At 44.0% G+C, this 27,619-nt stretch overlaps 1 protein-coding gene and 1 long non-coding RNA gene across 3 annotated transcripts in view; both read right to left on the bottom strand.

Moving 5' to 3' along the window:
• Positions 1-1,682: 1,682 nt before the first annotated feature.
• On the bottom strand, positions 1,683-9,392 carry LOC140914809 (uncharacterized). The gene is made up of 3 exons (XR_012159996.1): positions 7,667-9,392; positions 7,230-7,293; positions 1,683-6,693 (listed from the first exon to the last, which is right to left on the bottom strand). It is a non-coding gene; the product is annotated as an uncharacterized lncRNA (long non-coding RNA).
• A 1,114-nt stretch (positions 9,393-10,506) lies between these two features.
• The window catches only part of LOC140914807 (nucleolar RNA helicase 2-like), a 29,537-nt gene continuing 12,424 nt past the window's right edge, over positions 10,507-27,619 (bottom strand). For both annotated transcript variants that reach the window (XM_073353499.1, XM_073353500.1), the window contains exons 7-15: positions 26,997-27,142; positions 25,727-25,876; positions 19,978-20,139; positions 19,034-19,153; positions 17,303-17,376; positions 16,915-17,074; positions 14,854-14,988; positions 13,154-13,198; positions 10,507-11,901 (exon numbers count right to left, since the gene is read on the bottom strand). In XM_073353499.1, the coding sequence (XP_073209600.1) occupies positions 11,725-11,901; positions 13,154-13,198; positions 14,854-14,988; positions 16,915-17,074; positions 17,303-17,376; positions 19,034-19,153; positions 19,978-20,139; positions 25,727-25,876; positions 26,997-27,142 (1,169 nt within the window). In that variant the 3' untranslated portion in view covers positions 10,507-11,724. The remainder of the gene's footprint in view (positions 11,902-13,153; positions 13,199-14,853; positions 14,989-16,914; positions 17,075-17,302; positions 17,377-19,033; positions 19,154-19,977; positions 20,140-25,726; positions 25,877-26,996; positions 27,143-27,619) is intronic.

The raw sequence follows: 27,619 nt of genomic DNA, 5'->3' as shown, positions 1-27,619 counted from the left end.
AAAGGAAAACAAGAATGACCATAGCAAACCTCTGTGACTTAACAGTTAAAATAGCCTTTACAGCTGTGTATGGAAGTTTGAAATTCCAGTTCACCATTTTGAACTCCACATGGTGGGAGGCAGGGGAGGGGGTATGCCTGGATGCTGTGATACAATCTGCCATTACTGGCCAACCACTGATAGCTGGGGCTTAGTGTTTTTTTCTTGACTTCTTAAAAGTAGAATTCCCTCCTGTTACTGTAATAATCTGTTAATTTGAATCATACACTTTACTGGGCTCTGGGGCAGCTTCTGTCTCCAGCAGGTTCACAGCAGGCTTTGCAGCAGGTTCTTCCTGGGGGGTGGAAAAATCCAACAGCTTTTCCAAGTTGGAACTGAGATTCTGTTGCTGCTCTGGGACTGGTTTCATTAAGAAAATCACTTCATGATCCTGGTTGGGAGCCTGCTGCTGGCTGCAATCAATCCTCAAGCTGGATTCAGTGGCCAGCAGGACATTATCCTGGCTCACCAGGTCATCATGCAGCACAGATTCACCAATATGTGCTGTGCTCATATGACCAGGAAGCAGCTAATTTTTTAAAAAGCTTTATCAAATCAGTCTCCATTGAAAACCCTACAGGCTCTCTGATATTGTGCTTCCAAATCAGAGTTCAGAAGACAATGAGTTGCCATCAGGAAGTTTAGACTTGAAATTAGATGAAGGTTTCTAACCATCAGAGGAGTGAAGTTCTGGAACAGCCTTCCAAAGGAAGCAGTGGGGGCAAAAGACCTATCTGGCTTCAAGATTAAACTCGGTAAGTTTATGGAGGAGATGGTATGATGGGATAAAGATCAATTAATTGCCAAAATCATGTTAACTATTCATGGTAAATAGGCCCAATGGCCTGTGATAGAATGTTAGATGGGGTGGGATCTGAGTTACTACAGAGAATTCTTTCCTAGGTATCTGGCTGGTGAATCTTGCCCACATGCTCAGGGTTCAGCTGATCGCCATATTTGGGGTTGGGAAAGAATTTTCCTCCAGGGCAGATTGGAAGAGGCCCCAGGGGGTTTTCGCCTTCCTCTGCAGCATGGGGCACGGGTCACTTGCTGGAGGATTCTCTGCACCTTGAAGTCTTTAAACCATGATTTGAGGACTTCAATAGCTCAGACATAGGTGAGAGGTTTATTGCAGGAGTGGGTGGTTGAGATTCAGTGGCCTGCATTGTGCAGGAGGTCAGACTAGATGATCTTCTGACCTTAATATCTATGAGTCTATGAGTCTATGAGTTAATGCAGACCTCAAAAGGGAGGTGTGGCTTCCATCCACAATAGAGTTCATTGCAGATTGTCAACATAGAAGACTAAGAAAGTTGCCCCAAGGAACTGTGGGATACATCCAGAAGACTTCCAGGACCTGTGTCAAGCTGTGGCTGTATGTACGCAGGAAAGCAATAGGGCTTGGACCCTAAGTGCCAGCTTAACATGGGCTGAGACCAGTGGTGAGCTGGAGCCAGTTCGCTAGAACCAGTTGTTAAACTTAGAAGCCCTTTTAGAACCAGTTGTTCCGCGAGGGACAACCGGTTCTAAAAGGGCTTCTAAATTTAACCAGTCCAAAGTGGCGCCTTAGGCGCCGACTCCACGGGTGCTCCAGCCCTGGAGCACCCAAGGGGAAAATTTGGTGGGTGCAGAGCACCCACCGGCAGCTCCCTGCCCCAAGCTCACCTCATCCCCGCTCTGCCTCCTCCCCTGAATGCACCACCCCACTCAGGCCCAGGGAGGCAGAGCGGAGGTGACTGGGGCAGGGGAGCATGAGGAGGGCCGCCCGCGTCACAGCAGGTAACCCAGGCGGGGGGGGGGGGGTGCGCAGGGGAACCACTCCACACCCAGCTCACCTCCACCACCCTCGGCCTGAGCTGGAAGCCGCAGCCTGCTTCTCAGCCCTCCCAGGCTTCCCACTGAACAGCTGATTCGCCGGAAGCTGAGGGGGGGCTTGGAGAAGTAGAGCAGGGCGGTGTGTTCAGGGGAGGAGGCGGAGCGGAGGCGAGGTGACCTAGGACCGGGCGTGGCACTGGGTGGGGAGCTGCCGCTGGGTGGTCTGCACCCACCAATTTTCCCTGTGGGTGCTCCAGCCCCGGAGTACCCCAGGAGTTGGCGCCCAAGGTGCCAATTTTGATGTGATCAGTGGGGGAGCAGCCGCTCCCCCCCAACTATGCTCCCCCCCCCCCAGGAGCCAGAGGGAGCTGCCGGATGCTTCCTGGGAGCTGCCACAGGTAAGCACCGCCGGGACTCCCCACCTCACCCCCCGGCAGGTGCCTCTGGCTCTTAGGGGTGGGGTGGGCACCCACTACGGTGGCCCACGAGACCCTCCTGGTTCTGGGGGCAGTCAGGGGACAGGGGAGGATAGGGAAGAGGTCCGGGGGGGGCGGAGTCAAGGAACACGGGGGGGTTGGATGGGGCAGAAGTCCCAGGGGGCAGGGGTGGGCAACGACCCCCTTGTGGGGTGAGGAGGGAACCCGTTGTTAAGATTTTGGCAGCTCATCACTGGCTCAGACCCTGAGTCCAAGCCCTAAATAAGCACAGTTGCAATGAGAACATGGGGCGGGGGTCGGGAGAGTTTGGCTTGAGCCTGGGCTCAGACCTGTGTTTACATTGCTATGTAGATATACCCTTACTGGCCAGAAAAAGGCTTACTCCCCCTCTCTAGTTAGGATCCCACCTCCTTCACACTCTTCAGTGTTGCTCTATGCTAGAATCCAGGGAAGGGTTGAGGGAAGCAGAATGCTACGGTGTGAAGCCTAGATCCACAAAGGCATTAGGGCTCCTTACTTTCATTGATTTCAGTGGTCATTAGGAGCCTAAATACCTTTGTAGCACTGAGCCTTTGTCAAATGCTATGCTAAACAAAACCATCTCTCTTTTCATTATGGTTAGTGCAGCTGCACTCTATCAAGAAAAGTGGAGCTGTACTGTGCTAGGCATGGTGCATGTATGAAATCAATCCCTTTGCCAGACACCAAACTAACACATCTAGTTCTATAAAATTAAATGCTCCAAAACTTCATTAAATTAAGGCTTCCCAGTGGTGCCGGGTGTCATTCTGAAACGCAGAGAGGCACTAAACTAACCTGTTGAGAAACAGGCAATAGTGTTAAGGTACCCTCCCCCACCACCATGACAAACCCTTAACTCTGCCCTCTGAAGAGGACAGTAGCCAGTGGGAGTGGTAAGTCATAATAAGTAGACATGAGTTAGATCTAAGAGAGTGTGCCATTATTTGTGTTTGGTTCCCAACAAGGGTGTGATAATGTCAGATCAGTCAAGAACATTACTCTGGCACCTAAAATCCTTGGTACACCAGCACTTAGCACACAAGGTTGCAACACCACTGAAACTTAGCCCACTTGCCCCACCACAATGCTAGAGAGGCAGCTAGGCTAAATTTCAGTAGCATTGTGACCCTCTGTGCCAGGTCACAACACCAATCAAGTCTGGTCCACTCACCAATACTTGCTTTACACCAAAATGACATGACCACAACCCAGGAACTATGTCACAAGACTGGGACCCAGATCCCACTCTGCCAACTTGGAACCCCTACTGGCACCCACTGCTGCTCCTCTCTGAATCACAGGAAGCCATAAGCCAAGGGCTATGGAGAGGAGCAGTCTGAGGGAGGTATGGGCTCCTGCTGGGAGGGAGCATGGCTAGGCCCTGGTCTGCCTGCCACAACCTGGGGCAGCTCCTCTCAGCACTGGGGACAGGTGGGAAGCCAAATGAGCAAGGGTGAGGAAGGCAGGGACCAGGAATGAGGCTGGCCATTGTGCCATCCTGGAGTGCATAAAGCCAGCTGTGGAGAGGCTGGTCTTTGGCACTGGCAGTAGCATCTAGAGGCTCTGATGCAGAAATGAGCCCTCAGCAGCCTGGCACGGTGCTGTGGCACACTGGGTAGGAAGCCTAAGCCATGGGTGGGGCAGGGGTGCATGGTCCATGCATTCCTGCCCACACCAGGCTGTGATGGCAACTCCCTCCCCTGGACCTAGAGCGTGGGGGTGGGGGAGGAATAGGGCTGGATGTGAGGGACAGAGGAAAGGATGAGAAGTGGTTCAGCTATAGAGTTTCGGTGCTTGATGCCCCCGAGCATTACTCCCTCTTTACTGTATTCCCAAGGCATCAACCTCCATAGCAGGGCTTGATCCAGAGATTAACAATCATTGCTGTAAAGTAGTAGACAAAGTCCCCCCCCCGACTAAAACCCTCTCTCAATGTAAGTATTACTGTAGTACACAAGAAGCACCAATCAGGACTGAGCCATTACTGTCCCAGTTGCTGTACAGATAGTTGGTAAATTCTTCAAGGCTGTCTTATACTCTAAGGCCTTGTCTACACTACAAAATTACTCTGATTTTACAGAAGTCGATTTTTGGGAACAGATTGTATAAAGTCGAGTTCATGTGTCCACACTAAGCACATTAATTTGGCAGTGTGCGTCCACAGTACCGTGGCAAGCGTCAATATCCTGAGCGGTGCACTGTGGGTAGCTATCCCACATTCCTGTAGTCCCTGCTACCCATTGGAATTCTGGGCTGAGCTCCCAATGCCTGATGGGACCAAAAATTTGTCACAGGTGGTTATGGGTAAATGTCATCAGTCAATACTCCCTCCATGAAAGCAACGGCAGACAATCATTTCACGCCCTTTTCCCTGGATTGCCCAAGCAGACGCCATAGCACGGCAAGCATGGAGCCCGTTCAGCTCACTGCAGCAGTTATGACCATTATAAACACCTCACACATTATCGTGCAGTTTATGCAGAACCAGAACCTGAAAAACCAGGCAAGGAGGCGACAGCAGCACAGTGATGAGAGTGATGAGGACATGGACACAGATTTCTCTAAAACAGCAGTCCCCGGCAATTTGGAGATCATGGTATCAATGGGGCAGGCTCATGCCGTGGAATGCTGATTCTGGGCCTGGGGAAACAAGTACAGACTGGTGGGACTGCATAGTGTTGCTGGTCTGGGATGATTCCCAGTAGCTCCAAAACTTTCACATGCATACGGGCACTTTCATGGAACTTTGTGACTCGCTTTCCCCTGCCCTGAAGCGCAAGAATACCAAGATGAGAGCAGCCCTCACAGTTCACAAGCGAGTGACAATAGCTCTGTGGAAGCTTGCAACACCAGACAGCTACTGGTCAGTCGGGAATCAATTTGGAGTGGGCAAATCTACTGTGGGGGTTGCTGTGATGCAAGAAGCCAACGCAATCATTGAGCTGCTGCTATCAAAGGTAGTGACTCTGGGAAATGTGCAGGTCATAGTAGATGGCTTTGCTCTAATGGGATTCCCTAACTGTGGTGGGGCTATAGATGGAACACATATCCCTATCTTGGGACTGGACCACCAGGGCAGCCAGTTCATAAACCCCAAGGGGTACTTTTCAATGGTGCTGCAAGCACTGGTGAATCACAAGGGACGTTTCACCAACATCAATGTGGGATGGCTGGGAAAAGTTCATGACACTCGCGTCTTCAGGAACTCTGGTCACTTTAAACGGCTGCAGGAAGGGATTTACTTCCCAGACCAGAAAATAACTGTTGGGGATGTTGAAATGCCTGTAGTTATCCTTGGAGACCCAGCCTACCTCTTAATGCCCTGACTCATGAAGCCATACACAGGCACCCTGGACAGTAGTAAGAAGCTGTTCAACTATAGGCTGAGCAAGTGCAGAATGGTGGTAGTGCGCATTTGGACGTTTAAAGGGTCGCTGGCGCAGTTTACTGACTAGCTCAGACCTTAGCGAAACCAATATTCCCATTGTTATTGCTGCTTGCTGTGTGTTCCACAATCTCTGTGAGAGTAAGGGGAAGACGTTTATGGTGGAGTGGGAGGTTAAGGCAAATCGCCTGGCTGCTGAATACGCGCAGCCAGACACCAGGGCAATTAGAAGAGCACAGCAGAAAGTGCTGCGCATCAGAGAAGCTTTGAAAACCAGTTTCTTGACTGGCCAGGGTACCGTGTGACACTTCTGTTTGTTTCTCCTTGATGAAAACCCACCCCCTTATTTGACTAATTCCCTGTAAGCCACTCGCCCTCCCCCCTTTGATCACAGCTTGCTTGCAAAGGAAATAAAGTCATTATCGTTTAAAAAACATGTATTCTTTATTATTTGATTATAAAAATAGGGAGATAACTCACAAGGTAGCCCAGGTGGACTGTGGGAGGAAGGAAGGAGAGAAGGAAAAGGCCACTTCAAAACTTCTTGAATGACAGCCTTCTGTTGCTTGGGCTGTCCACTTGGGGTGGAGTGGTTGGGTGCCCGGAGCCTCCCCGCCCGGCATTCTTGGGCATCTGGGGAGGAGGGAGGATGGTTAAACAGGAGCTGCAGCGGCAGTCTGAGATCCTGCTGCCGTTTCTGAACCTCCACCAGACGCCGAAGCATGTCCGTTTAATCCCGCAGTAACCCCAGCGTTGCATCCTGCCTCCTCTGATCTCCCTGCCACCATCTCTCATCTTGATCATCCCTACTGTCCTCATGTTCATTGGCCGCTTTCCTGTACTGTGCTCCTGTGACCCTCCACACATTCTGCTGAGCTCTGTCAGTGCCGGATGACTGCATGAGCTCAGAGAACATTTCATCGTGCGTGCGTTTTTTTCGCTGCCTTATCTGAGATAGCCTTTGGGACGGAGGAGGGAGGCTTGAAACATTTGCAGCTGTGGGAAGGAAAAAAGGGAGTGAAGATACATTTTACAGAACAAATGACTATACTCTTTCACAGTGAACACCACTATTCACATTACATAGCACATGTGATATTGGTACAAGGTGGCATTTTGCATCTTATATATTGAGTGCCTGCAGTTTTGGTGTTAGAGATCACACACGCAGTGCCAGGCAACAGAATTCAGCTTGCAGACAGCCATGGTAAGCCATAGTCTTTCGGCTTCTGCAACCTTCGTAACAGCACCCTCCTTTCCCACACCAAGCAAAGCCTGTTGAGTTGGCCATTTAGTGCTGCGGTTTTCGTGTTAACGTGCAGCAGCAGAAACCAAACTAACCCCCTCCCACCATCGAATTCTCTGGGATGATCGCTTTACTCCTCCCCCCACCGTGTGGCTGGTATCAGGGAAGGTCCCTGCTAGCCAAATGTGAACAGCTCAGCGCCAATGCCCCTCCCTCCCACCACGTGGCTAACTGCGGGGAGGATTTCTTTTCAGGGACAGGCAAATAGCCCAGTAGGAACACCCACCTCTGAATGTCCCCTTAATTAATTCCCCTATTTCAACCAGGTTACCGTGAACGATATCACTCTCCTAAGGATAACAGAGAGATAAAGAATGGATGTTACTTGAATGCCAGGAAACACCGGGACCATACGCTGCCAGGCATAGTCATGCAATGAAATCAGATTACCACGCCATGCTAGTAGCAAGTAAAGTGTCCTACCAGGGAGGACGGAATAAGGCTGCTCTCCCCAGAAACCTTCTGCAAAGGCTTTTAGAGTACCTCCAGGAGAGCTTCATGGAGATGTCCCTGGAGGATTTCCGCTCCATCCCCAGACACGTTAACAGACTTTTCCAGTAGCTGTACTGGCCACGAATGCATCCCAAGTCCTCAGGGCTACTTAATCATTAAAAAACACTTGTTTTTAAAAACATGTATTATATTTAAAAAAGGTACACTCACCAGAGGTCCCTTCTCACGCTTCGTTGGGTTGGGAGGGTATTTCAGTCAGGGTGATGAAAAGATCCTGGCTGTTGGGGAGAATGGTGTGCTGCTGTGTGCTCTCCTCATCTCCCCCATCCACAAAATCCTCAGGCATGGTGGAGAGTGCCCAATCATCGGAGTCCACGGACAGGGGTGGGGTAGTGGTGGCGGCCCCTCCTAGAATTGCATGCAGCTCAGCATAGAAGTGGCATGTCTGGGGCTCTGTCCTGGAGCATCCGTTTGATTCTTTGGTTTTCTGGTGCGCTTGTCTGAGCTCCTTAACTTTCAAGCGGCACTGTGTTGCGTCCCTGCTGTAGCCTCTGTCCCTCATGGCCTTGGAGATCTTTTTGAAAACTTTTGGCATTTTGTCTTTTGGAACATAGTTCTGATAGCACAGACTCCTCTCCTCATACAGTGATCAGATCCAGTACCTCCCGTTCAGTCCATGTTGGAGCTCTTTTTCGATTCTGGGACTGCATGGTTACCTGTGCTGATGAGCTCGCCTGGCCAAACAGGAAATGAGATTCAAAAGTTCCCGTGTCTTTTCCTGTATACCTGGCCAGTGCAAGTTCAGAGTGCTGTCCAGAGCAGTCAAAATGGTGCAATGTGGGATAGATCCCGGAGGCCAATGCCATCAAATTGCGTCCACACTAACGCTAATTTGAAATGGCGATGTCAATTTCAGCACTAATCCCCTTGTCAGGGAGGAGTACAGAAATCAATTTTAAGAGCCCTTTATGTTGACAAAAATGGCTTTGTTGTGTGGACAGGCGCAGGATTAATTTGATTTAATGCTGCTAAATTTGACAAACTAGTAGTGTAGACCAGGCCTCAGATTAGCTACAAATAGCTATAACAAACAATTAGAAGGGACGGAGAGGGAGGAAAACTAACAAGAATGTACATTGATATAAGCCAACTATAGGTGCAGATACCTGGTTCCAAGTTGGTCCATTTACTTTTTTTTATTATAAAAATACACAAAATATAAGGTAGGTAAACATCAGGCAAAACTCATCTACCTAACCATTAGCATTTGGCAGTTTCCCATAAGTATCACCAGAGAACTCGGTCTTGAAGAAGCATTTGAAGAAGAGGGTCTGGGGTTTACTGACAAGTTCAGAAAGGGTGTTCCAAGTAAAAGGAAGTCATTTGGAAGAAGCAGACAAGTAACCATTGGAAAACAGCATTATTGGCAGAGCAGATGGCAAGTAGAAAAGAAGGGCTGGACTGAGTTAGAAAGGGCCTTAAAAGGTACGGACCAGACACTTGTATTTGATGTGACAGAGAAGTGGCAGCTAGTAGAGAGATTTAAGGAAGAGGGTAATATGGTCAGGATGACAGGGCAGAAACTATTCTGTTCAAAACCCTACTCACTAGCTGGGAGGGAAATGAGATGGGGGTCAAGGCGGCTACCACAGAGGAGGCTACCTTAGGGCTCTGACTAGGGATAAAAGTTCTCTACTGTCCATGCACTGGTACATACACACCTACAGTTAACTAGGCATATGCAATAACCCAAAAATTATTCCTTTCTTCATGGGCATTTCTATAGTGCTCATATCATAGTATCAAAGTGCTTCACAAACAATTAATTTGTTCTTCACATATGTGAAAGCAGTTGATGGGTATTTACCACCATTTTACAGATAGGAAACTGAGGTAGAGAATAAAGAAAAGGAGTACTTGTGGCACCTTAGAGACTAACCAATTTATTTGAGCATAAGCTTTCGTGAGCTACAGCTCACTTCATCAGATGCATACTGTGGAAAGTTTAGAAGATCTTATTATATACACACAAAGCATGAAAAAAATACCTCCTCCCACCCCACTCTCCTGCTGGTAATAGCTTATCTAAAGTGACCACTCTCCTTAAAATGTGTATGATAATCACGGTGTGCCATTTCCAGCACAAATCCAGGGTTTAACAAGAACGTCGGGGGGAGGGGGGGAGGAAAAAACAAGGGGAAATAGGCTACCTTGCATAATGACTAAGCCACTCCCAGTCTCTATTCAAGCCTAAATTAATTGTATCCAATTTGCAAATGAATTCCAATTCAGCTGGAGTCTGGATTTGAAGTTTTTTTGTTGACCGTCACCTTCAGCCCCCAACTAAAACCCCTCCAACGCATTATTAAGGATCTATAACCTATCCTGAAGGATGACCCAACACTCTCACAAATCTTGGGAGACAGGCCAGTCCTTGCCTACAGACAGCCCTCCTACTGAAGCAAATACTCACCAGCAACCACATCCCACACAACAGAACCACTAACCCAGGAACCTATCCTTGCAACAAAGCCCGTTGCCAGCTGTGCCCACATATCTATTCAGGGGACACCATCACAGGGCCTAATCACATCAGCCACACTATCAGAGGCTCGTTCGCCTGCACATCCACCAATGTGATATATGCCATCATGTGCCAGCAATGCCCCTCTGCCATGTACATTGGTCAAACTGGACAGTGTCTACGTAAAAGAATAAATGGACACAAATCAGATGTCAAGAATTATAACATTCATAAACCAGTCGGAGAACACTTCAATCTCTCTGGTCACGTGATTACAGACATGAAAGTCGCTATTTTACAACAAAAAAACTTCAAATCCAGACTCCAGCGAGAAACTGCTGAATTGGAATTCATTTGCAAATTGGATACAATTAATTTAGGCTTGAATAGAGACTGGGAGTGGCTTAGTCATTATGCAAGGTAGCCTATTTCCCCTTGATGAAGTGAGCTGTAGCTCACGAAAGCTTATGCTCAAATAAATTGGTTAGTCTCTAAGGTGCCACAAGTACTCCTTTTCTTTTTGCGAATACAGACTAACACGGCTGCTACTCTGAAACCTGAGGTAGAGAATAAGGCCAAAATTATCAAGTGCCCACTAAGTTTGGGTGGCTAACTTAAGATGGCAGGGCCTGATTTTGTCATCGTTCTTAACACTTTTACAACACTAATTGACTTTAGTTACAACTGTGAGCTCTCAGCACTTCTTCAAATCTGGCCCCACACCTCTCATCAAAACCCAGAACACAAGGAACAATTAGTGACCAATTGTGAAAATGTAAATGACCTGCCCATCATAGATGTATTCCATAGCAGAGAGAATAAAATACAGTTAACCGGTGCAGCAGTCAACTGCCTCAATCATCAGACTATCCTCTTTTCCTGCAATCCCTTACTTCATTTACTATGTATATTTTCAAAAAAAGAAAAGGAGTACTTGTGGCACCTTAGAAACTAACCAATTTACAGCTCACGAAAGCTTATGCTCAAATAAATTGGTTAGTCTCTAAGGTGCCACAAGTACTCCTTTTCTTTTTGCGACTACAGACTAACATGGCTGTTACTCTGAAACCTATGTATATTTTGACTTCTGCCATAAATGAGGTAAGAGGCCCACAAACAGCTTCACTCACTACAGAGCCCTGATTCATGTTCAGTGGAGCAATGGATTTGTATACTGAATGAGGCAGGGGCCCTGTGGAAAAAAAACAGTATTTAGTTACATGATTGCATTCTATCATAGTGCAGCGTACAGGAACTGAATCAAGGTTATACCCCACTCACTCTCCAGCTGAAGCAACATACACCATTCATCCAACAATCACTTCACTATGTACAAATGACTATGTAGAAATAGTATTTTAATTATTTTGGAAAATGGACAGGTTTCAGTCACCACTGGAGACCAATTCAAATGGAGATTTTGATATATACTGTGTAGTAAACCCAAGCCAGATTTCTGATTGCAAAAGACACATCCTGGAACAAGGCTCTGTGGAGGAGTTTGATGAATATTCTTTTGACGTAGCTGTGTGGAAGATAAGGCATAATTTTGTATACACTGAACTGTTGTTCTCTGAATTGGTCCTGTATACAGCCATCCCTAGCAATACTGGAAAAACAAATTTTGAATGACAGATTCTGCAAGTGGCACACACATAGAACGAACATGACTTTTTTTAATGTGGATAAAAATATTTTAGTCTCATTTCTGCAAATGTTATTGTTAGAGCTAGCGATCAAATGCTCAGTCAAAACTTCGTTTCTGGCCTCTATTTCTGAATCTGTTTCTATTAAAGCTGCCACCTCGCCTCCCATTCCTGGAGTCGTAGAAGCCTCTGCCTCCTTCTCGCTGGGTTTCTGCTAACTCGGGTAATTGAGTTGCCACAGTCAGATGCCAGTGTTTTGAATCCTGCCATTTTCCCTGGTAAAAACGAAGTTAAATATGTATTTGAACTTTATACATGTAAAAGCCTGACATGCAGACAAAACTTGCAAGAAAGCAAATACAGTACATTTTACAGTTTTATAAAATTGGGCAACTGCAAGAAAAAACTACTTAGTAGCAAATACAACCTAGTATTTAAAAATAACTAAAAAGTTTGGACTGGAATTAAAAATAAAATATGAAGCATAGGAAACATCTGATTCCAGATTTTGTGAAAACAGTTATGAGTTAAACAAATCATGAACCTCTAGGTCTCAATTATAAAAATGAAAGTGTACATAAAGACAGCCACTTAAATGTACACTTGAAATAAATAATACAAGCACATGCCATCAAGGAACCCTTGGGGTCCTGCAAAGCAGAGGTTCCTATTTTGAGGACTCTGGACCACTACTAGTCAGACACCAGAGAAACCAGAGATAGTTCTATTGCTTTGAGTGCAGATCCAGCCAGGAATGGATGCCGCAACATGAAGTGGGAGCTGCCAGTAAGGTATTATAGACCAGCCTCAAAAGTAGAGGTGGCATCTCTTCCCTCTCTCTCCTGAAACAGGAGTGAAGCTAAAAAGGGAGATGGGGGTGTTGGTGGCTCTTCCAAGACCCACCTCTGGACCAGGACCTGCACCCACTTTAGGACTCTAGTCTGAGTCAATGCTGGGGTTGGGAGTAGGAAAGCACTGGGGGCGCAATCCTGAATGAAGGTAGGAAGATTGGGGGACCTCTGCATGGGGCAAGAAATGGCTGGAGTGGGAACCCTGAAAAAATGGAAGACCAGGCCCCCAAAGAAGCAATAATTACAGCAGATTGGATTGTCAGGGATTCGTTTTTGGAGAAGAGCAAGAAAAACTTGAGTTGCAATTCAGAAAAATTGATTAAGAAGCTAATCTGGAAGGACTGAGAGAACTCCATTTTAGTTTGTGAAAAACACTGTGGGGCAATAAGTAGAAGTGGGAAGGAAATTAATATAAGTTGAGGTGATGAGAACCGATTCTGACAAAAGGAAAACTGGATTTAGAAATAATTTGTGGAGGAGATCCATTTTGATTTGGGGCAAAATTAATTTATGACAGGGAATTGCTTTTGATGTAATGGGGAGAACTGGTTCTGGCTATGGAGTTCAGTCTGCCAGCAGTGATGGGGAGGAGAAGGGATCCACAAGATGGTCCACACTATGAAAATGTTGGGAAACCTGTACCATAAATTAAGAATTACTGAAATTAAGAGAATACCTGTATTTGTCTAAGATTCACTGCAGGAATATCAAAACACACCCCCTGAAAAAAAAAAAAAAAGGTTTAAAATGGATTCCAGAAAATCGAGACCTTGTAATCCATAGTTTCGGGTAACACTGAAGTATTTGTTAAAGCACACAACCTTTAGGGAATAGAGACAGTTTAATGAAAGGGATCTGTGAATTTTCACTTTCTGAAGTCAAGTTTAACTTGTTTAATATTTGGGAGCCAAAGCAATTTTACCTTTGGAAAAAGACTGACACGTGGAGCAGCACAATGTTTTACACACCTTTAGTGCCTTTCATCCAAGATATCAAACTATTTCACAGGCACTAAGCAGTTCAGCACACCTGCTTTTTCATCATGTACTTCACCAATTCTTCCCTAGGTATTCTCTTTCCTGCAGAGCCACTTCTTTCCATACATATTTTCTTACTTCTTACCAAAATTATTCTCTTTCCTAAAATGTTGTCCACTGTCTCGTGTGGCTCAAATTGTCAATTCTTTTCGACAAAGAACGTTTGATCTAAGCAGACAGATGTATAAGTTTACTGTGGATTTAAATATTCAAATGTAGAATGTAAACTTCATGAAAATGTTTATTTCAGTCAGGGAAGAAAGGATCCTAATACAGTAGGTCACAAGTTATAGAAGGAAGCTTGTGTATGTTGCCCCACATTGTTGGTCTGTGAATTGACTACAAGTTATGTTATGAACAATGGTATTAAAAGAAAAAGAAAAAATCAGTGAAGGCAACATCACAAAAATTCACACTTTACAAAGACAAAGAACTAGAGCATAGGTCCCCGAATTGTTTATAAAGGTGAAATGGTAAAAATGCCTACTTGCTCTTCAGTGTTGTCAAGCACACAAAGTAAACCTGAAGAGATTAAAAAAAAGTTCCTCTAATCTTTAAATTTTAGGTGTTACTTTTATTAAAAGACTGACAGAAGTGTCTCTTCAATAAAAGCCATCTGTCTGACATTTACTATGAGCACGAAGCACAATGCCAGTGTCCATAGGCACAAACTTCCTCTCTGCCTGGGGGGTTCTCGATCCCACCGTCTGCCCAAGCCCACTCCCACTCCACCCCTTCCCCCAAGCCCCAACCCCTCCCCCCAAGGTCCTGCCCTACCCCACCTCTTCCCCGAGCAGGCCCCATCCCTGCTCCTCCACCTCCCTCCCTGCACCTCCTGCATGCCCTGGAATAGCTACTCCATGGCATACCGAAGGCGCTGGGAGGGAGGCCTTGATCAGCGGGGCCATCAGTGGGCAGGAGGCACTGGGGAGGGAGGGGGAGAGCTTGGCTACTGGTGCATGCTAAGCACCCGCTAATTTTTTTCCATGGGTGCTCCAGCCCTGAAGCACCCATGGACTCGGCACCTGTCCAGTGTCACTACTTTTAGTGGTTTACCTGTTTGGATATTTACATTAAAAATTAAATTAAGCCCCTCCCTCAACATTTCAGTTCAACAGAATATCTTGTGCCATTGTAGTGATCCCACTGATCATAAACTGCTGCACCCTTAGCTCAAAGATTACTATATCCAGCCCCTCCTCAGCCACAAAAAGGGTAACTTGACAAATCAGACCTCGAACTGTAGAAGTGATAATTTTTTCCTGCCTTTTAAGACGACACATCTACAAGCTTAAGAGTATAGTAAGCAAGACTATAAAGATTGATGATTGTATCTTACCATTTTTCCCTTGAGAAAACACATTCTGTTCACTTTCCTATCAATTTCATCACCCAGGTGTTCTCTTAGCCCTCGCCAGGCATAGCTTATGTTGTCTATCTCTTCTGAGCATTGCAATGTCATTGTTACAAATCCCTGAAGGATAAAAGGCAGTACATGCTCACAGTAAAAAGAAATAACATTCCCTGAATACCGATCAGCATACATCTAATGAATGTGCATAGTCAGAATTTATAAAAGGTTATTAGATGGCAAATATGTACATTTTAAGACATTAACAGACAGTGGATAGACATGACATTTTGGCTCATCAATACATATGTAACACTTCCAGCTTCACTATCACTTCTGTAAAGTTTGCATTGCCAGAAGCAATGCAGAGAGGATTCTGAATGCAAGGAAAGTGAACAATTATGCATAAAAAACCTACAATAGTAATATCTTTTGTATATTTTATATTAAAATAAAAATAAACCTCAGTGAGCAACTCTCAAAGCACCCCTGACAGAATTAAATACACAGTCCAATTAAAATAGCAGAAGATGATCCACACCTTAACAGAGTCAATACAACCCCACTAAACATCCCCTTCTCACAAAGCCTTAATTTCCCCAAATAATTCCACACTTGAATCAAGCAAGCCTCAAATGTCCACTCAAGTGAGTTTTGCAGCATGTCCCAAGAGATAAAGTAGTGTGTGCTATTTTGGGCCAAAGAGGGATGTGAACTCCCAAGTCAAGGGACAGTCAGCAGCTACCAGCAGCTGACTCAAATGCCAGGATAGCTCAATCAAGTGATGGCAATTGTGGTAGTACTGCATAGAGAGAGAGATGGTTCCCAAGTAGGCAGACAAGCTATTTAGGGCTTTATGGTCACAACCAATATCTGAAATTCCAACTGGAAACTAAGTCAGCCAATGCAGATTCCAGAGCATTAGAACTGTGCTCACAGCAAGCTAGCCACTTAAGTGTGTGGCTGTGTTTTACCCCAGTTTAAGGCTAGGTTTATACTAGCAGCATTTTATTTGACTGCTATACCAATAAAACACTCCTAATGTGGACACAGCTATACTGGCAAACTTGTGTTCTGTACCATAGCTTTTCTGGTAAAAGTCCTGCTTTGCAAGTATAGCTGCATTTACACTAGGGACTTTGGCTGGCACAGCTATGTCAGTCAGGGATCACACCCATTCACACCCCTGACCAACACAGCTATGCCAGCAGAAGTCTGTAGTATAGACAGCCTTAGTTTGAGTTGTTTAAGGTGTAGCCCTACAAAGCATAGTGCTGCAGTCTCATCAGTAGTAAGATGTGCATCCAAGTAAAAGCATCAACCTCCCGATTAGACCCAGATGGTCCCAGCCACTGCTACTGTAGGCTCATGTAATAGCAGCTGGAAGTGTAAGACGACCCTCATAGTGAACTTGTCTTATTTCCCAGTCACTCAGAGGGGGTCAATATAATCTGCACCATAACCCCTGGTTACTTCCCCCAACCTCTGATTACCTCAGTTTTCTCTGTATTGAGATTCACTTTCATCCAGGCCCTAATCACTACTATATTAAAAAAAACCCACTAACTGCACCCCCTGGGTTAGATGACAGCGACAAAGAGCACAGGTGTGCTCAAAACACTTACATCCAGGCCCCCTTCCATGACCCTTTAACTCCAACAAACAGGAAGGTAGTAAGATGGGACCTCTGCAGCAGAAGTTACAGAAAACTATGCTGGGATCTATGAAGAAAGAATGAAGCCACCTCATGGCAGCCCTGTGTCTGCAATCAAGTCTACACCTCAATTAAAATATCTAATAAGCCAGCAGACATCTGATCTTTATCCATGGCTAGGAGGAACACCGCCACTGACATTTCAATGCTATAACCAAGTTCAAAACCAGGACAATGACAATAATCCAGAAGATCTAAGATCTCTAGATTCAGAGTTCTCAAAGTATTTTCCATAATAAAAGATTAGAAAAGGGATTGTGATTGGGTCAGATAGTTACCACATTCAGATATTTGAAATCCAAGATTTCAAAAAAAAATAAACTAAATATTCTTACCACATCGGAGTTGAGCAAGGAACGCTGTTCAATGGAAGTAGCCCCAGAAATATGGGCTAGTGCTGCAGCCAGAGCTTCAACTGCCCCCTTTTCCTCTATTAGCCACTGAGCTGACTCTTTGAAATAGTCAATGGCAGTTTGAGGAACAGAATCCAAACACCTAAGTATTTAAAAGCAAAAACGTTACTTGGCAAAAGGCAAATTTAGACAGTGGAATCTGGGAGCTATGGGATAGACGAGAAACTGCATGAGACTCAAACTTAACCAATGATATCCATGAACAATTTATTTCATGGTCATCGGAGACAAATCTATGGCAAGAGACAATCCAAAGAATTATTATAAATGAGAATGACGTGATGACAAGCTCAAGGGTCACTGAACATACCTGATGGCATCTTTGCTGGAAGCCTTTATTATATCTGTTGCAGTAGGAACACCTACACGCTTAAATGTAATTCCCTGCAGTTAAGAGAAAATGGAAGAGTAGGAAGTTTACAGACTGTTCAGAACTGTATTATATTCAACTAAGGCTGGTATTCAGTTCAATAAGCATTTATCCTTAAATTTCCTTTGCCGAAAGCGGAAAAAACTATATATTGTGCACATTTCCTATAAAGCACTCTGACACAGAGGTTAGCCTGCCCTTAAGTTTTCTATGTGAATTCCTTGGACTAAACATGCTTAGAACCTCATTAAGGGGACACTGTTGGGTTAAAATTCATATTTACAGAGACAGGATGTCCTACTGTACTAGTAACAATTAAGATTGTCAAAATGAGTATTTTAGTGAAAAATATTTCAACAGCTTTTTTCCCCCATTTTACTCAGCTTACCCATGAAAATTGGCTAGTCTATTTCACCTTTTTTCCAGTCAGTTTAATCTATTTCACTCATTTTCAAGGATGCTGCAATGTTTGGTTAACGTGACTATGGGAAATTATGTTTCTTGAAAAGGAGGAAACTATTTCCACTGGAAGCTTTTGAAAATATGTGTTTCTGTTAAATCTAAACCGAGCAGGTACCCTCTCTTGAACATAATTTCATCAAGTGGCATTGATTCAAAAACTCTCAAGTCCATCACTATTAGGGTGATCAAATGTTCTCTTTACTTAAACACGGTTAAAGGAAAAATAACATTCGAGAGCTGGGTTTTTATTTTTAAAAGGGCAAAAAGAATAATTACCACCATATTCTAGCTTTATTTAAAAAAAGTTTCAGTCTTAGCTACATATCACAGGTTCTGTTAGCCGTTTAAGGAAGGTAGTCACCTCACATTGCCAGCAAGCAAGAACTAAAAGCAATGCCAACTGTTTCTTGCACTGGCACACAAATATAAACTTCTTTACCAGTCAATAATGACTGATTTTGATAACAAAAATCATCTATTTCATCTCTAACTACTCGCTTTGTCTATTTTGAAATCCTCATGAAAAGATTCCTCATGAACAGTTCTAAACAAATCAAACTTAAAATTTACTTTAATGAAGTATATGCTATTACACAGCCTTTATGTCAGGAGTTTCACTCTTAACTCAGTTAGATATGTTTGCACTGAAGAAAAAAAAAGTCAGTTCTTAACTTATATAAGCTAACTCAGGTTAGCCAAACCTGGGTTTAAATTTCAGTGAAGACACAACAGGTTGGCATTTAACTTGGGTTGGCAGCTTGTGTTCAACCCCATGCTCTCATATTGTCTTGAGCCCAAGCTGCTACCTCAATTAAAAGCCAAGTTGCTGTGTTTTCACTGCAATTTAAACTCAAGTTAGCTAATTCAGGCCAGATAACCTGAATTAAGAACACAAGTTTTTTGCAATGTAGACAAACTAAGTGCTCAGAGTCTTGTGAAACTTGAAACTAAAGCATAACATTTAAATGTTTATCATCAAAGAGAAAGATACCATGTGGAACAGCATATACCAATTACACATGCAGGGACAAAGCGATTACCCAGTAAGAGGAAAAAAAGGGAAACCAGCTATACTTCAGTTAGAGAGTAGTGCTCCCAGTATGCTTCATAACAATCTGATCATCAAATAGTGCATGGATTGCAGGATTTTATGAGCTATCCTAACACACTACATACATAAAGTGTACAATGACTAAAGAGATACTGTACTGCTTTTTGTTCCACATGTCTTAGCTGACTTTCTTCCTTTCGCTGATAAAAACAGATACACATCCCAGTCCGTCCAGCTCGGCCTGTGCGCCCAGAACGATGAATATATGACTCCACATCCTTCAAGATAAATACCATTATTACTTTTGTAGTTAGTGTATAAACAAAGGTCCATGGAAGCAATTACAATTTATTACAATACATCCCCTAACACTAATGTATCTGAAAAATAAAAATAAAAAATAAATAAATAAATTTTTAAAGTCAAACTAGGTAAAAAAGATCCCCATAAACCTAGGTTAAATATTGCTCAGAGCTTAAGTTACAAGCCTGGGCCAATTACATGCCATTATGCTTCTATCATCATAGGGAATTCAAGCAAAGGTTTCAATTTGCTCTTGCGCACCTCCACATATAGATAAATACCACACTTACCCCAGCGTACAGGATGAGAAGTCAGCATGTCCCCAGCTAAGTTGAATAAACCTAGGTCTTGTCTGTATTCCCCTAACTTCATTCAGAGTTCTCTCTCTGTCCACTGGGCTCTTCTTCCCACCCAATTATGTTGCTCTTTCTAGCCATTCCATTCTACTGCCCCTCCAAATTCTTTTCAAATTTACCGCTATACACTGCTTTGGAGAGCAGGATTTTAGTCAACTTGGCTCGACGATTAATTCATCAAGCAGAGCTAGAGCCTTGCCAGAGCTCATCAGAAGGCATTTTAAAAAGAAACACCCCTAAAGGTGCCACAGACTGTACAACTGATGCATCATAAGTCGTATTCTGATCAGGAGACTACCTCTGGTTACTATAAGCTTCCTTACAACAAAAACAACAACTGTGTGTGTGGTGAATACCACAATTCAATGCTGCTTTATCACATGAAAACAAATGGAGGACTTCTGTACATATTACAAAAGGGACACAACATACCCATCTCATACCTTCGGTGGTGAACTTTGTACAACCAGGTCAACTTCAGGGATATCTAAACCACGGGCAGCTACATTAGTTGCAACCAGAACTTTAAACACACCATTTCTAAAACCTTTCAATGTTATCTCCCTTTGTTTCTGAGGAATGTCACCATGCAGCGACTGGCAATCCTGTAAAACAAGATTATTATGACAGCGTATAAAAGGTACCATGCTATAGAAAGCATACTGAAAAGCTGAAATATTTTAGTTTACATGGCAAAAAATTATGTCGTCAATACTTAGCTTTTCTACAGTGCTTTTTACACTTATAGCCCAAAGTGCTTTACAAAAAGGTAGGAAAGCATTATTCCCATTTTACAGATTAGGAAATGGAAGCAACAAGTATCTTGCCACAGCGTCAATGTCAGAGCTAGATCTATAACCCTGTCCCACCTTCCAGTCCAGTGCCCTATCCAACACTTTGTTGACGTCCCAAAATAAAACACAAAAGCTACCTCTAATGCAGTGCTATTCACACTATTGTGCCACTATATCAATGTCATTTAGCTGCTTTTTGCTAGAAAGATACACAACATATGCTTCCTTCAAAAGAAGGGCAAAAATAATTCTTAAAGGATAAAAATGATTTTAAAAAGTGACTAAAAAAAAGTTTTAAAATAATAAAAATAACTTTTGGACACCCACGCATCTGCCTGAAAGTTTCTTTACCTATTACAAACACCCAAAATTAACATAACCGAAATTTTAGAGAATATTGTTTCTTTATTTTGTACACTTGACAGCATTCTATGTCCAGTCAGGGCTGGTCTACACCAGAAAGTTACACTGATCCAGCTACATCGCTCAGGGGTATGAAAAAATCCACACTGCTGAGCAACAGTCAACTTAACTAAGTCCCCACACAGACAGCACTAGGTCAATGGAAGAATTCTTCCACCAAACTAGCTACCACCTAGTAGCTAGGGGGACAGATTAACTTCACTGACCGAAGGACCCTCTCATCACTGTAGTAACTATCTACACTGAAGCACTACAGTGACACAGCTGTAATGCTGTGCTGCCTCAGTGTTTAAGTATAGACGTAGCTTCAGTTTTCTTTTGGTCTTTCACACAGGAACAGAAAAGGATTATAAATCACTGTCAGGGTTTCCCCCCCACACACACACACTCAGAACTCTGGGTACAGATGTGGGGACCCACATGAAAGACCCCCTAAGCTTATATTCTACCAGTTTAGGTTAAAAACTTCCCCAAGGCACAAATTCCTTTCCTTGTCCTTGGACAGTATTGCTGCCACCACCAAGGGATTTACACAGAAATTCAGGGGAGGGTCACTTGGAATCCCTATCCCCCCGCTAGCCCCTTCACCCCCTTTCCTGGGGAGGCTTGAGAATAATATACCAACTAATTGCCTTAGCAATGCGAGTACAAACTAGACCCTTTATCTTTAGCACACTAAAATCAATCAGGTTCTTAAAAGACAAGCTTTAGTTTAAAGAAAAAAGTAAAAATCATACCTGCAAAATCAGGATGGAAGGTAACTTTACAGGGTAATAAAAAGATTTAACACACAGAGGACTCCCCTCTGGACTCAGCTTCACAGTTACAAAAACAGGAATAAAACTATCTTTGTAGCATAGGAAAATTCACAACAAAAATAAAAGATAACCTAATGCAGGTCCTTGCCTTAGTTACAATTTCTGTAATTTTAGCTGGATCATTCCAGGTATGTTTTCAGGAGATGCTTGTACCTGTTCTTTTCTCCCTCCATCCAGAGAGAGAACAAACAAAGAGAGCCACAAACAAATTCTCTCCCCCGCCCCTCATTTGAAAGTATCTTCTTTCCTCATTAGTCCCTCTGGTCAGGTGCCAAAAAAGAGATTTGAGCTACTTAACCCCTTACAGGTAAAGCGATTCAGTACAGCTGCCAAGGAGGGATTTTATGCTACCCTTTTCTTTATATTTATGAAACCACAAACTGGATAAGGACTCGGGGCAGCTATAGGACCTAAATTCTTTAAAAATTATTACATTTCAGATTGCAATTGCTGCTTTGTAGAGGGTATGGGTATGTATTCCTCCAGCACTCTGATATACTAAGATACTAAAACAAAAACATCTGAAAATAATTTCTCTTCTTACCTGCCAAGATCAGAGTTCTGCATTTCCCATGCAACAGGTGATATCACTAACACCAACAGTAATGCAGGAAAATTCTCCATGCTCAGGTTTAGCTGTTAGTGAGGTCATCTAATAGTGCAGGAGAAAAACACTCCTGAACACAGGTGGCAGGTAAAAGCTTCTCAGTTCCCCCCAAAAAGTATAATGCCATACTACTTTCTAGTCATGTAGTAATGGATCTGATTGAATCAATTATTAAAATCAATCCCATGCAGATTAGAATTGTGCTAAGATGATATTTATGACCAAGGGATTTACTGCAATACCAGCACTCATCACTAATGTCAGGGCAATTAGCTGATGTATCACTATCTCCCACATCTCAAATGCTAGTATCAGCACTAAAATCAACTATCTTTATTTCTCTGCAGACTTAGCAAGTGCCATGGCATGAGTCTCAGAAATAAGAGCTGAAAACCACTATTCTGTGATGCTAGAAAGTCTGAGAACCCCCCTTTTTCACCCCCCAATACAGATTTAAATTAAGTTTATTTCAAATTCCTCATAAAACAGCTAATAAATAATGAATGTAATAAAACAAATTAACCCCTATAATTAATAACTAATGTAACAAAATAGAAGTAACCCCTAGTACAGAGGTGGGCAAACTACGGCCCAGGGGCCACATCAGACCCTCCAGCTCCCACCAGGAAGTAGGGTCTGGGGCTTCCCCCGCTCTGGAACTCCAGCTGGGGAGTGGGGTCGGAGTCTTGCCTCACTCCGCATGGATTCCAGAAGCGGAGGCACATGCCCCCCTCTGGCTCCTACGCATACAAGCAGCCAGGGGACTCCGCACGCCACCCCCACCTCAAGTGCTGCCCCCGCAGCTCCCATTGGCCGGGAACCTCTGATCGCGCCTCCGTATAGAAGCTGGAGGGAGGACATGGCACTGTTTCTGGGACCTGCTCAAGATAAGCGCCGCCTGGAGCCTGACCCCCTCCCATGCCCCAGCCCCCTTGCCCTGATCCCTTTCTGCCCTCCAAACCCCTCAGTTCCAGCCTCCTTCATCCCCAGCGCCACCCCAGAGCCCACCCCGAGCCCTCCCACCCTCCAACCCCCAAGTTCGTGAGTATTCATTGCCCACCATACAATTTCCATACCCAGATGTGGCCTTTGGGCCAAAAAGTTTGCCCACCCCTGCCCTAGTAACTGACATTTCTTACAAGAGATGCATCCCAGAGAGTCACTAGCACAGAATACTGGTTTCAGTGTCATAGTACGTTAACCACACTATGAACTGCCATCTGAGTAACTCCCATGACTACAAAACACCTTCCAAAAGATGCATCAGAACCTTCATTGTTGTCACAGAAGAGGTTACTCATCTTCTCTGAAATGTGCTGCAGATGAATGTATGTGCATGGCCTGTGCACCAGTGTCAGTTTTCCTTACTGGTATGCATAGTGGCAGCCCCACCCACTGCCAGGCTCCTCATACCCTGGCTTCAGAGCATAACCTGCAGGACTACCCTACTCTTCTTTCAGCTTCTTCAGACTGGAAGCCATTGGTAGACTCCAACACAGGGAAGAAGGGTGGGTTGTATAATGGATACATGTGACATCTTGAACAACAGTTACAAGGTAACGTTTTTTAATTCAAGTACTTGCATATGTCCATTACACTGTAGGTGACTCCCAAGTGTTATCCCAGGCAGTGGAGCTTGGAGTCTCATTGGAAAAGCAACTTGACTGCAGGACCACTCTCCCTACAGTTGCATCTTCTCTCAGTGTGGCAGGCAGCACATAACATCTGGTGAATATATGAACAGAAGACCAATTTGCCACCCTACATATGCCTATAATCAGGACATGTGCCACCATTGCTGCCAAGGCCAAAATGTGCTCTGGTTGGGCATGCCATGAATTCATCAGGAGGCTCCCTCTAACAACATAATACTGAGATGCAGCTGGTTAGAGTCTGAATTGTGACTGACTGAACTTTCATACACTGCATAAGAAACTCAAAAGGGCTTTGTCCTATCCAAATGAAAAGCCAGATCTCGATGAACATCCGGGGGGGTGAAGCCTTCACTAATCCTTGTGAGTATGTGGCTTTGGGAAGAAAACTGGAAGCTACCTAGTCTGATTCAGATGGAAATCAGACACTACTTTCAAGAAAAATTTACATGTGGTCCAAGTTGAACCTTGTCCTTGTAGAAGGTAAAAAGAAAAGGAGTACTTGTGGCACCTTAGAGACTAACCAATTTATTTATTTTTTAAAAATAAATTGGTTAGTCTCTAAGGTGCCACAAGTACTCCTTTTCTTTTTGTGAATACAGACTAATACGGCTGTTACTCAAACTTGTAGAAGGTGTGTATGGCAGATCAGTGACGAATGCACGCAGTTATCCCACTCTCCTAATAGAAATGATGGCTACTAAGAAACCTACCTACCAGGTGTAGAAGCGTGCACAATGCTGAAGGCTCAAAAGGAATGTCCAACAGAGCAGACAATGCTAAACTGAAATCTCAAGGAGTTTGTTTCTACCTGCCAGGAACCTATCTATCTAGACCTTTCAGAAATCTGGTTGTAATAGTAAGATTAATTTCACTCACTCTATACGAGGCTGGATTGCTCAAATAGCCACCAGATGCACCCAGTGACTCAAGGACCTCTTGATGCCAGCTGGTAGAGGGTACAGGGACGCATAAGGGTTAGAAGGACCCCTGGGTCTGGTATTTACATTCTAGTTCACCAAGGACTGTCACGTAAGGTTTGTACTGAAAGTCTCACAAATGCTCACAAAATTGGGGTTGGGGTGCAGGCTCTTGGATGGGGCTGGGGATGAGGAGTTTGGGGTGTAGGAGGGTGCTCTGGGCTGGGACCAAAGGGTTTGGAGGGCGGCAGGGGGATCAGGGCTGGGGAAGGGGTGCAGGTTCCGGCTCTGGGGTGGGGCTTAGAGGTTTGGGGTGCAGGAGGGTGCTCCAGGCTGGGATTGAGGGGTTTGGAGAGCAGGAGGGGGATCAGGGCTGGGGCAAGGTGCTGGGGCATGGGGAGAGGCTCAGGGGTGCAGGCTCTGAGCAGCACTCACCTCAAGCGGCTCCCAGAAGCAGTGGCATATCCTTTCTCCAGCTCCTGTGCGGAGATGTGGCCAGGCAGCTCTGCACGCTGCCCTGTCCGCAGACACCACCCCTGCAGCTCCCATTGGAGTGCCGGAGTGGGGCCGAACACCCCGGCTGGAACAGGGCCCAGCTGCTGGTGCAGCCCCCAACCCAGCACCCCGGCTGGAGCACCATAGCAGGGCCGAGCCGTTGGTGCGGCCGCCGAGCCAGCACCCCAGCCAGAACAGGGCCAACCCGCGTGGTGCAGCTCGAGGGCCGGCTTAAAACGGCTCACAGGCTGGCTCTGGCCTGCAGGCCATAGTTTGCCTACCCCTGCTGTAGGCTCTGGGCTGATCTTGGTAGTTATATCAAAATTCTGAAACCACATGATAGTTCAGCTACCTCCAGCCCAAGTTTGCCTTGTCCCCATAGAAAGAATGTTACACTCTTGCAGATTTAGTTAGTATGGGTCTGATGCCAGCCCCATGTTGATAAACAACAGACTATCTTGCAAAATAACTAAGACAGCATACCTGTTTAATAGAAGCATTCAGGGCCAGTTCATTTGCCTCCTTTTTGGTCTCACAAAAGACTATGGTCCGTCCATGACTGCCACTGTAAACCTGAATGACATCTCCAATAACTGCTGCCCTTTGAGACCAGTGACACTCTATAGCCAAATGCTGTTGAAGAAATATTTTACCATTTATAACTGGCATAAAAAACCTTAAATAAAGTCAGGTTTTAAAAATATTTAGTATATATTTGAAAATGTAGACTTCAATAGAAGTACAAAGATGTTATCCTTCGAGGAACGTGTTTGGATTAGACAGAATTAGATTAGACATACTATTAAAATATGTCAAAGCAATCATATGCATGGATCTTTTTTGCCCACCATGATTAACAGAAAAAGGTGTGGTCGTAGGATGAAAAATTAGATATGTTGCAAACAAGTTTCCCCACATAGAGAGAAACTAACAAAGTTCCACAAAGTAGAGTCAGGTATACAGAATTCCTCCCCCCATTTTTAATTTTTTTTTATATAGATATAGATATTTACTAGAGCTTTATGGAACGTTACATGAAAACAATCCATATTTTGAAGATAATGGTTTAATTAAAGTCAATTCTTTTTGACAATGGATTTTGGCATTTTTCAGTCCTACTGAAGCAACCATATGGTGCCCTACTGACCAGTCAAAAATAAGTTTATCCTAAAACTGTTTAAATGGAAGTGTCTACTTCGTCAGGTAAAGAACATTTTAACTAGTTTGTGTTTTTAAATATTTAAGTGTTTATACTGTGTCCAGCACTGTGGTATTGGAATGCATATCAAAGAGTGTCTTCAATATGGTGGCACACCTTGCAGTGTTTGAAGTGGCACTATGAAAGCAGATACTTCCAGCCAGAAGACTAGGTGATTTCTAAATTAATAAAAAGCCTACTGCTTCTAAGGGTGGGGGGCGGGAGTTAAAAGTAAAGGTACATGCTAAGACCAGAAACAGCCAAAGTAACAACAAAGAGAATGGTGTTCAATAACTAACTTTGCTTTAGTCATGAGTAAGATCATCAGCTATTTCAGGAGGAAAAATATAGACATTCCACATTTATAAAAAACAGTTTGAGTAGCTGTAACAACTTCTGTACCAAAAGAGTATTACATTTCAAAACTATCTTTCCAAGATATACCAAGAAAAAGAGATATATTTGTGATGTATTTTCAAATTAATACCACAATAAAATATACACAACATGGAAAAAAGGGAAATAAAAATATGCCACACTAGCCAAGTTACTTACTTCTACAGTCACAGCAGCTTTTTGAGTCCTCTTCCCGATGAGGTCAACCTGTTCGTATCTGGATTTCATGTATTTCTTAGCCACATCATATACCCAATGTGGGCAAGTTGCAGAAAACAACAATGTCTGGGGATTGTCTTCAGAATCTTAAAAACAGAACAATCTGTTTAGGATTTTAGATACCAAGATCATGAAAGTGACATATTGATTCAGGCCAAATTTGCCTGATGTACTCTTGTGATAGCCTCAGCTATATGAAATATGGACATTATATTTGTGTTGTCTTCATGATAAGAGGTACTCTAAGCTATTGTACTCTTTTCCCAAACATTCTGGAAAAGTGCTCAGTTTTGAGTCAACTTCCAGATGAGTAGAGTTAAAATGTACCTCCCTTGGGTGTTAACACTGATCCATGTCAGTAAAGTAGAAGAGGGTCTTTCTTTTGAGCAACTTAAGGTGTTTTTGCCTCCACCCTCATAGTAAGCGTGCAGCTGTCCTGTTCAAGAAGGGAGGTAAAAACTCCATGTATTTATGCAGACTATAGCTTACCAGGCCACCAGACCAATCCATAAATCATTAGCACCACTTTTTCCTTTAAGTTTAAAAAAAAAAAAACACACACC

The sequence above is a fragment of the Lepidochelys kempii genome, chromosome 7, assembly GCF_965140265.1.
Source record: "Lepidochelys kempii isolate rLepKem1 chromosome 7, rLepKem1.hap2, whole genome shotgun sequence".
Lineage (NCBI taxonomy): Eukaryota > Metazoa > Chordata > Testudines > Cheloniidae > Lepidochelys > Lepidochelys kempii.
The sequence above is the reverse complement of the archived record's forward strand: the minus strand, read 5'-3'. Positions and strand labels throughout refer to the sequence as shown.